An 11266-nucleotide genomic window follows, 5' to 3' on the forward strand; every position below is an offset into this window, starting at 1 on the left:
ATAAATGATAATTAGGAAGATAAAATGAAAAGAGAAAGGGTTGATATGTTTATGTTTTGGTTAGGGGGTGTTTGTTACATATAAGATCATATTTATACATAAATAACTCTTGTACTGACCAGTCCTTGGACTCGGGCGTAGACCAAAGTTATGGTGGGGCCCAGAAGACTGGGTCCACTGAGAGGCTAGCAGGACGGGCCAAAGTCTCAGTAAGCTCGCGAGTAAGGGCAACCGAAGAGGGGGCGACATCGAGGTGCGGGGCGTGGAGGCCTCGGACCTCGACGATCCAAACAGTAAAGCTTAGCTGGAAAAAAAAAGGGTAGTTTCCAAGCCACATTCCAGCACTCAGTAAGGGAGAAGTCAAGGTCACAGAAGGTCCATGCATGGGGCGTGGACGAGGCGGTAGGGCACGTCACAATCAAAGAACCCCTGGGAAAGAGAAGACTGGTAAGGGTCACATCCCAGGGGTGATTTGCATGCATGGCACATGAATAAGATAGGGCACTCCCAGGGCAGATGACCCAGAGATTGGATGCATGAGTTGGCACCCAAGTGGTCATCCCGCGGAGGTTGCACTCCAGTAAAGGGGGTCTTGCACGCTAAGTGGCCCTAAGAGTGGGTGAGAGTGATGCTAAGACGCACCTACAGTAAGCCTAAGTCACAGTTCGCAAAGGAGGCAGAAACACTAAAAAAGTATATAAAGGGTAACAACCAACAAAATAAGGTACGTATTTCTAATGCAAATAACACACAAAGAGAATACACACATAGAGCTATCAGAGTTTAGAGTTTTTGGTGTTTCTTTGCCCGGTGTTTGACTTGAGCGTCAGAGTGCAAACGGTCGCGAGGGCACCCTTTGTCTCTTGTGTTTTCAGGTGTTTCCGTCAGGAAAAAGCATGTAAGAAGGAGGGATTCTTGGACGCACAACTGTCGTAGATGCACGAAGACGCCTTAGGTCAACCGGCGGGAACAACTCTTATAACTAACTTTTGTAAATTAGTAAAGAAGTCACATGATTAATACTTCCACTAATAAGCTTGAAACATCATATAGACTAACTCCCTGATGAAAAATGAAGAAAGGTATAATGCAAGACAAATGATTTGATACCATCATATATTGTAAGGATAGACACACCAATGAAGATAAACAAACATGTCAAAACAGACTATCTTGTTTCATCAGACGATCTTCAACTATCAAATGATATTGAACTATCAAACAATATTAAACTCTCAAACAATTTATAATATTCGATGATCAAGGGACCTTATCAAGATTTTACTAAGTAAATCTTCATACCACAATAATCAATACATATAAAAAAAAACATTAATACAAAACTATAAATAAATGGATCAAAAATATATAAGAGTACAATTTATCCTAATAAATAAGGATTTAACTACTCATGATATAAAATAGCATGAAATATAGATAAAAAGATGAATAAGAATTTATATACAGAAGATAAATTATTAATTATTTAGTTATTTATTTATAAAAAATTATGGACCTATTAGTCTTTATCCTCCATCATCTTTATAGGACAAATTTAGTACTTATGCTTATTTTCTATTTTATGCAAATAAAAATAATCATATTAGTTATTTTACATTCTACATATGATATATAAACATATTAAACTTAAATAATTTGGACGGTCCTTTTTGGAAAACATTTAAATAAGGGTAGATTTAAAAAAATAAAAATAAAATGTAATAACGTTGTTTCTTTTATCAACAAGTAAAAAATAATGAATATGAACTATTTCAGGGTGGTCGAACCCTTATACAAGACATAACACAACAAGACCCACCGAACTCCTTCTAGTTTACCAAAATCCTACTATACTACGAAAAAACAAACAACCCAACCATAAGAAGAAACCTTACAAAAATAATCAAACACCTCAAACCTTTCCTACAAGAACGAGAGGTCAAGAGAATCTAAGTCACTTAATCGAAAACATACAGGTTAGAGGATCAATGTACCACTCAGATTAAGAAAAGCAAGTAGGAGTAGATTTAGATGTTACCCAAGACCAAACCTTTAGTTGAGCCAAGGTGAACATTTCTGAATGATCAATCACTCCACCTTTGAAAATATGCTTATTACTATGCTTCAAGATAACAACTACAATCCAAACACTTCCCCAAACTACATACCTAAACAAGAACATTTAACAAATTAAAACGCAAAAAGTGTAAAACAGGATCATGATGATCTACCGACGTTAACCCCAATCAAACATAACACTGATTTCAAGCTAGTCAAACAATCTTGCATTAAAAAACAGATGTCTTATTCACTCCACTTCCACATGTAATAACATTGTTAAAGTATACAAAATCTTACCAATTGCTTTTAGTTGTTTCATTATATAATTTTTCTTATTTTTTATTTACCAATCCAAACACAACCTTATGCACATATATACAAACCAAACTATCCATTTAACTTTAATGTATAGAGTTTTTTTTTATAATATTAATACCACGTATTGTTATATTTTTTAAAATAAATAAATATATATATATATATATATATATATATATATATTTACCCTTGGAGGATATGTGGTTCAACCACATAGTAAAAGGTGTTTGAACTCTAGTCCATTCACTGTTCTAATTATATTAAAAAACATATCCAAATTCACTCCCAAACACCTCCAATAATTGTATCCAAAATAAAACAAATGGCTCTTGAAAATCCATCTTCCAATCATTTTGTTTGTTTAGATATGTATTGATTAGTGAAGATAATCTTATGTCACTACAGGAGAACCACTATTAATGAACGGATAATATTATTTTTTCTAATAGAAACACAAACATTTTTTAATAGAGACAATTTTATTTAAACAAAAAGAATTATTACTGCTTTTACTGATTAAACTCAAATTCATACTTGTGGAATGATTAAGCAAAATTGTAAATAACAATTTTTATAAAATTTATCAATATTTTTTTGTCTTACCATGATTTCAATGAAACTCATATTTTTGTCTATTCACTAAATACTTAATATATAAATAAATGTAGATGTTAAAGTTGAAAGCAATAATGAAATAGATGAAAAACCTCAACCAATGGTAGGTCTTATATTGGAAGCCAATCTTGCAATCATTCAAACACATCTAACATTTCTATGCCCTTCTTCTTCCACACACTCACAAGTCAGAAAGCATAACACCTGGTTTTCCTCCCACACCACAATCAAACTCTGAGATGAGCCAACGTGTCCCTAGCTGTGATGTGGACGACAACACCATTCCCACACCCACAAAGTTCTCTCTTCTTTCCACCTCCAATTTCACAGCCCATGAAGTCCCAAAGTAAATTTCTGCTCAAATTTCATTCCTTTTACAGCTCAAAACTATGCCATCTATTACTCTTAATTGTGGAAGATGAATTCTTTGAATTGTATTATAGGTTGGTCTACAAAGGGGCATGCAAGAAGGGACAACCTTTGACCCCTGAAGACAGCCCTGGGAGGAACCAAACAACATGGGACATACCTCGTACAAGTGGAACCTTGGAGTCCATTGTGAACCATCGTATCGGCAAAAACTGCCACAAGTCAGTTACTAAGGACGCCTTAGTGCCCTGTTTTCCCAAACAGAGCACAATGTTTGGCGCGTGCAAGAAGGGTTACTCTATGCGCGTGGAGTCTGGAGCTGGGGTGGTGGCGCGTGGTCCCACAACGCATGAGTTGAGTGGCGGCAAGGACTCGAATGTGAGTGGTAGTGACACTTATCCAAGGGAGTTGAGCGTGACTTTCAATTCAGACACCATGGGTTGCCCGGAAAACACCTGTAGTTCTGGTAAGCAGTGTACGGACACCACTGCCATCGACGACCGTGATTCCGTAAGCCACCGTAGGTCGCAGGTATGCCTCGTATTTATTTGAAACAAAAATACTTATAGTTTGAGTATTAACTTATTAAGCCATTTATTCTTTTGTAAATATAAAAAATATTTTAATGTTTGTTTACATGATTTAAAGGAGTGATTACTTTCATTTGAATAATTTCTCATCTACAATTAATCAATTAAATATTTTTTGTTCGGATAAATATACCATCTGCGTGCTTCTAGTTTCTGTATTTTTTGTTGTTAACTTCAAACTTCCTTGTTCTTAGCTGACACTGGAAGAATGATTAAATGATAGGTATTATATTAATGTGATGTCATTTTCTCAATAATTGATACAGTCTCGTGTTTTTTTAAAAAAAAAAGAATGAAAAGGTTTGAATACTATAAGGATAAGTAAATAACTTTTTCTATTATATAGAAACAATTTTTTATTTCAAAAAGGGTATTTAAATCCTTATAAATTAGTGTGTTTAGATGTACTCTTTTAAATATTTTGAGAAAAACAATGATGTGTTTTATTCAGAGTTAATCCAAAAGAAGTAGACATCCAACAGATTTCAAATGGGTTTTATTTTTATTGACTTTTTTATTGTAATCATTTGGTGATATTTTGTTATTTGATGGAAAATCTTAGAGTGAGGCAGGAGAAGAGGATTGCAAGAGAAGTGGAGTTGATAGATATTGTGAATCCAACAAAAGAATAAAAGCTTCAGCTGTACACAACCAATCTGAAAGGGTTACGTGACTCCTCTTCTGTGCAACAAGTATCATTTGTGTGCATTTATCAGGAATTTCTTGATCATTGATTCCTTTGTCTTTGCTTTTCAGAGAAGGAGAGATAAGATCAACCAAAGAATGAAGGAATTGCAAAAACTGGTCCCGAATTCCAGCAAGGTAAACAAGAATACTTCTGACTGAGCCAGGTTTTTCGCATTAAAAAATGTTCCCACTCTTTTTTCAAATTCTACTCACTCAGAAACAGTGACCATACATGATTCAGCTCCAACATCCTCCTTAATTTCTTCACCTAGTCACCACTCACTGTTCATGCCACCAACCCCGGATCACACCCTATCTTCTTATATACTGTTTCCTTTACTGTTTACATACTGCTTTGGTTACAAATCCCATTAAAAGAAAATGAAAATCTGCACTCAAATCTCTTGCAGATCCTACATTAATTAATTAATTAATTAAAGAGAAAATCAATAGTATAGATGAGAGCATTGATCAAAAGTTGGAATGAGAGCAATCTTCATAACTTAGTTTTACAACCATCAGTTAAACTTCAATTTATTTCTTAATGTGATATCATACTATTCACTGTATTAGAGATTTTACATTGTCCAAATAAATAAAATGAATTTAAACTATAAAATGAGACCAGTCTTGAATCAAATCTAAATTAGTTATGATTTATCTTTTCATAAAGCAAAAATGCTCTTTCAAGTACTTCTTAAAGGAATATGTGGCCAAGGAATAATCCATATATATACATATATGGGTGAGAATACTCCATAGATATGAAAATGACTTCAGTACAGTAGTACACTATAAGGAAATAGTAAGCTTTAACTAATGTATTATAGTATGCTTTAATTTATCACTTTTTTTTTTCTACAGGTACTCAACAACTTTTAATACTACTACTTTAATACATTTTTACATTAATTATAAATTTATTTGTATACAACTCCCTGAATTATTAAAGTATAATTTTTCTTAAGTAAAATTGGTTATTCTGGTTCTGGAGTTTCAATTATAGACACTTAATTGTGTTAAAAGTTGTAGAGAGAATTTTGTTGATATTTGAGCAATTAAGAAGGAGAGTTCCTTGGTGTGGTTTATTTAGCAGACGGATAAAGCTTCGATGTTGGATGAGGTTATCCAATATATGAAGCAACTGCAAGCACATTTGCAAATGATGAATTGGATGAAAATGTACTCGTCGATTATGCTGCCAATTGCCATGCAACAACAACAGCTTAAAATGTCGATGATTATGACTCAAATGGGCATTGGAATGAGAATGAGTAAGGAAATGACTATGAATATGAACAACATTAACATTCCCTCCATTCCTCCCATGCTCCACCTTCCTCCTTTCATGCCTGTGGCTTCATGTGCTGATCAATTACTAGGAGAACCACCGAAGGTATTATTGACCCTTTTACACACTTTCAACAAACTATTTCATGCTCATAAATTAATCATAGGATTTACTTAATATTATACTCTAATCACTATTAAAAAAAATCAACAAATTATTATATTAATTAAATTAAATTTAAAGTATTAAAAAAATTACTTACATGAATTAGTTTCTATTAATATAAATAATTTTTAAATTGATATCTAATTAGATATTAAAATTTTAGTTATCAACTAATTAAATTTTAAGATTAGTAATTAAAATTTTAATAGTTAATTAAATATTAATTTAAAAAATTTATTAATAATAAAGATTATCTTAAATATTAATAATTTTGTTAATTTTTAAAATAATATCTAATTTAGTTAATATAGTGATTAATTTTTTTTTATAAAATTAATTTTTATTATAAGTGTATTATTAATTCTTTTATGGTTAGGAATAGACATTGGCTAGGATCATATATAGTAACTTCTCCACCACTAATTATTGTTTAATTTTCCTTGAAATTTTAAACACCATTATAAACAACACAACATGTGTCATCTTTTTCAAATCATACAAGCATAGTACACAGAAAATATATTAATATTAATTAGAACAGTCAACTTTGACTAAGGTATATTTGTAATAAATTATATCATAGGTATTTTTCCTTGTTTAGAGCAAGTTTCTGACTTAGGGCCTTGCCCCTATATTTTTCCAATTTAAATTTTTATATATATATGTATAATAATATATAATAAATTGATATTAAAATTAAATAATAATACTTTTGGTAAAATATTTGACTTTATTATTATTATTAGTTTTCATGTAGAGATAATCATCACTTTCCATTTTGAAACGAAATATTTCAATATGATTTATTTTTAAGGATTTTTTAGTCTTTCCCTTTTATTGTTTAAAATTTTATATAAAGATTATTTTTAAGGCTTTATTTGAGAGTTAAAGAATATTTATTAACCTTTTCAATGTTTTTTTTTATCAGCATTAACCTTTTTAATGTAGTAAGTTAAACTTAACCTTTTCAATAGTAAGTTTAACTTAAAACATTATATATAAGATTGATAGTCTGGGGTGAAACTCATTAACAGATATTCTCTTTTCTAACACTCCTTGGTTTATTCTTTGTTTTTGTTGTTGTTAAGTTTTAGAACATTCATTATGATATTCTAAAGTATTTTTTATTTAAATATATAAGCCTTAAAAAAGAAAACAATTATCTTTTTCAATTATATATCTTCTAAAATTTGCTTTTAATGCATAACAATCAATTTGAAATTTATTAGATGGTTATTGACTATGATTTAAAGATTATCACGTGTCATTCTAATATAATAAATTTTAAAAATGTAATTAATCACATTTTCTTAAAATTTTAGGATTGTGAAACTAATAATTAATATTCATAATATTACATTTTATTTAAAAAAACCTTAATTTATCTTAAAATTAATATCGAAACACTACTTTGATGATTGTGATAATTTTAAATATTTTATTAAAATAAATATTTTTATAAAATTGGATAGATATATATTTGTTAAAACATCCCCTACATTTGTTTCTGATTCCTTCCCCTACATATATAATGCAATCATTGAGTTACTTTTTAAACATAAATAGCATCTATGAAGTATAATATATATATATATATATTTATAACAAGTGATTGCTAATGAGAATAAACTTCATGCAGTCAGTGACAGTGGATGCATACAGTAAGATGGCTGCTCTGTATAATCAGATGTATCATTCTCCATATTCTACCTCCAAGAAATGAGTTCTACTGTTCTACCTTCTCAAGAGGGTGTGATAAGCTTGTGTGTGTATATCTATGGTTAGAAAGATTTGAGTGAAGAAGCAAAAGTTTTCATTTTACAAGCAAAATAAAATGTAATTTATTTGTACTCCAATAGTACAAAGATGATGTACATTTTCAGACGTGGTTCCTTCTGTTCATTGTTAGTATTTTTTTTTTCTATGACCTAATAAAGTTTGAATATAGGATGTTAAGTATTTGTTGAAATTTGTTCTCTACTAGATGAATCTATTTTATTTTTACTTTGTTATTGTAATATGTATGATTATCAAATTCACGACTTAACTGTTAACTTTTTCAAGTTTATATTTTCACTCACTTTATATGAGTTACTCATAAATAAATTTATTTTTGAAATAAACTTAATAAATTTTGTAAACTTGGTTGTAATGCTTCATTCATAACGTTGATTTTTAAAAATCAGAGAACCTTCAATCTTTAGAAGAGTATGGAATCTAAAGGTAATGCCCTCAACCCAGTTTTATGTGTGGAGGGCCTTGTTGGACAAGATAGCAACTAAGCTGAACCTTCACAAAAAGGGAATTATTTTGGGAAATACATTATGCCCTCTATGTGGGAGGGAGGAAAAATCAACTTCACACATCCTCATTATGTGTGCCGTTTCAAGTTTTGTATGAAATATGTGCAATAGTTGGCTTGAGATTAGTACAGTGAACCACAATGTCTTGGTTAATCATTTTGATCAGTTTTTATGCTTGTGCTTTAATAAAGAGGGCAACAAGTTGTGGACAAGTTTGTGGGTTCGGTGATTTGGTGTATCTAGAAGCATAAAAACAGGGTTATTTTTAATCAAGCAAAGATTGATGCTGAGGAAATCTTTACCCTAACACGAGTACAATCTTGGGCATGGATGAAACGTAAAGTAAGGAACGTCAACTTCCCTTTCTTTGATTGGATTCTATCACCATTAATTTGCATTAACATGGTAACTAAATAACATGTTTGGTTTAATATATGAGAATAAAAGTATTAAATTATTATCCCTTATTAACTGGCAATGTATCTATATTAATTTTGAATCAAGTTTGAATTTTTATTTTTCTTAATCAATTCATTTGTTTAAAAAAAAATTCTAATTAAATTATTTTAAATTTATAGAAAACTCTATTTAGCTCAAACTAAACTTATCCGAATTTGATTAGTGGTGCAGTACTAATCTAGCTCAGGCTAGAATTGCTAGCTTAAGCTAAATAAAGCACCGAAAGATATAGCTTAAGCTAAATTGGCTCGCTTGAGCTAAAGTTCATTATATAAATTTTGAAACACCAGCTAAAACAGGAGCGAGGTGGGGAAAAAGAAGTGATTTTTAGAGAGAAGTTAGTGAGAGAAAGAGAAGAAAACCTCTATTCTTAGGAGAAGAATCTACTCAGATCAGCCCTTCTTATGCAAATCAGATCAAGAATGAAGATTGGAGGAGCTATCATGAGTGGCTAAGTGTTTTCTAACTTGGGATTGAATGTAATCTACTTTGATCTAATGTATTCTTGGTGTGATATATATATATATATATATATAATATTCTTTTTTCTACTTGTTCTTGGTATTTTCGTTTCATGCTTATTACTTGATTCTATCTGATCAATGAAATCTTGATTTTGATCCTTAAATTTAACTGGAAAGTACTTTTAAGGATATGAAATAGACGAAAATACTTGATAACTTGTAATACTTGGAATAGATTTCAGGTTATTAATTGCATCATAATTCTATTCATAAAGCTGAATGATTTGTTAGATATCTGAGGAATCAGTATTTGAGAAATTATCTTATGAATTTCATCTTCGAGGAATCAAGGTGAATGACTTTAAATTAAACATCAAGAATAAGTAGTTTTGAGTATTATATATTGTATTATTCCAAAATACAGATGATTGATATAGACACAATTCAATCCCAAGTATCTTTATTTATATTTGATAAGTTAGTTTTGTTACATCTTGAATCAAATCTTAAACCTTTGAGTTACTTCTTGTTCTGGCCGGTTGACCTGGGTCGTCTTTATGCGTGGCTTGTTCTAACGAGCTAGGGTACCTTCGTTCTGCCTCGTCTGTGTGTACCTGAAAAAGAAGAACAAAGGGGCGCCCTCGCGGCCGTTTGCACTCCGACGATCAAGTCAGCTAGCAAGAAACACCAAAATAACTAGAAACTGTATAACACTCTCAATGACTGAAACTGTATGGCTAAAACTGTGTTGCCCTAATTGTCCTGTGCTCTCAGCGGATGCGCCGTCAAGAACAATTAGGGTTTTCCCTCTGTATGTCTATCTGAGAACTAGGTTAAAACTCATGCAACTGCGAAAAGCGTACCTCTCTAGGGCATACTCGTGCCCTATATATAGGTGAAAAACTAGGGTTTACCTCTGCGTTGCTTGCTATTATCTAGGGTTCCTTGGAGAAGGTCCTTGCGCCGCTATCTTTAGGATCTTAGCGTATCTGGCCCATGGACTTCCCTTATCTGGAGTGCAATGTATAACCTTTTGGCCACTTGGGCTCTAACTTGAGCGATGTATTCATCGCGCTATCATACTGTTCGAGGGCCCTAATTAAACACGTATCATGCATGCAGCTTTCCCTGGATACCTTTAGAGAGCACGTGGGCATTGCCACGTGCCCCTTTGACTTGACCATTTATTCTGTGCATAGGGACCCACAGTGCTGCCACCCAACTTAGGGTTATCCCATCGTGTGGGCCCCCTCTCTGTGAAATGCTTACGTCATGCGGGTTGACTCTTCGGGCGATGTCTTACTCAGGCGACGTCTCTTCTCGGCGACGTCTTACTTCTGGGCGATGGGCGATGATCCGTCTTGGTGGTGACACATCTCGGCGATAACCGATTATTTATACTGCAGACCGCCGCTTTTATATACGGCGACTACGTTGACTTCTTGACTACCTACCTTTCTTTTGTCCACGTCATCACACCCGATGACCCGGTCGGTACACTTCTTGTATAATCTTTAATTTGGTTATGAAAAAGTTCTCAAAGTTATTTTCTATACTTTATGAGTTTTATAACAAAACATCTTAATTAGAATTGTTCCGTGTGAATTCGACATTCGTACTTTAAATAGTACTATATTACATTTGATTCGGTACATTTGTCGAAAAAAATCAACACATATCGATTATTACATACAAATCTTGATCCATATGTAACGTAAGCATTACATACAGATATTTACATACAAATTTAATTATGTAAATAGACATTACATATGAATTTTTGCGTTTGTAAATGATTAAATACAAATTATATTTGGGTATAAAGTATTACATACAAAATTAAAAAAAAGCTGAAATAATTACATATAAATTATATGCGTATATAAAGTATTACCTTAAAAAATAAAAAAAATAAGTGTTTTCAAATACGTGAAACAAGTTCCT

The 11266-nt window shown here is 31.9% G+C and overlaps 1 protein-coding gene across 4 annotated transcripts; it reads left to right on the forward strand.

Moving 5' to 3' along the window:
• The first annotated feature begins 3058 nt into the window (after positions 1-3058).
• LOC137818543 (transcription factor UNE10-like) lies at positions 3059-8065 on the forward strand. Of its 4 annotated transcripts, none has more exons than XM_068622033.1 (6): positions 3059-3340; positions 3438-3894; positions 4516-4617; positions 4710-4775; positions 5737-6036; positions 7736-8065. In XM_068622033.1, the coding sequence occupies exons 1-6, from the start codon at positions 3234-3236 to the stop codon at positions 7817-7819; spliced, it is 1116 nt and encodes a 371-aa protein (XP_068478134.1). In that variant the 5' UTR covers positions 3059-3233; the 3' UTR covers positions 7820-8065. The 4 variants fall into 4 exon arrangements, with proteins under 4 accessions (XP_068478134.1, XP_068478133.1, XP_068478135.1 ...); XM_068622032.1 differs by having other exon boundaries at positions 3065-3340; positions 5734-6036; XM_068622034.1 differs by having other exon boundaries at positions 3065-3340; positions 5734-6036; positions 7740-8065.
• The last annotated feature ends 3201 nt before the right edge of the window (positions 8066-11266 follow it).

The sequence above is a fragment of the Phaseolus vulgaris genome, chromosome 10 (assembly GCF_000499845.2).
Source record: "Phaseolus vulgaris cultivar G19833 chromosome 10, P. vulgaris v2.0, whole genome shotgun sequence".
In the NCBI taxonomy this organism is placed as follows: Eukaryota; Viridiplantae; Streptophyta; class Magnoliopsida; order Fabales; family Fabaceae; genus Phaseolus; species Phaseolus vulgaris.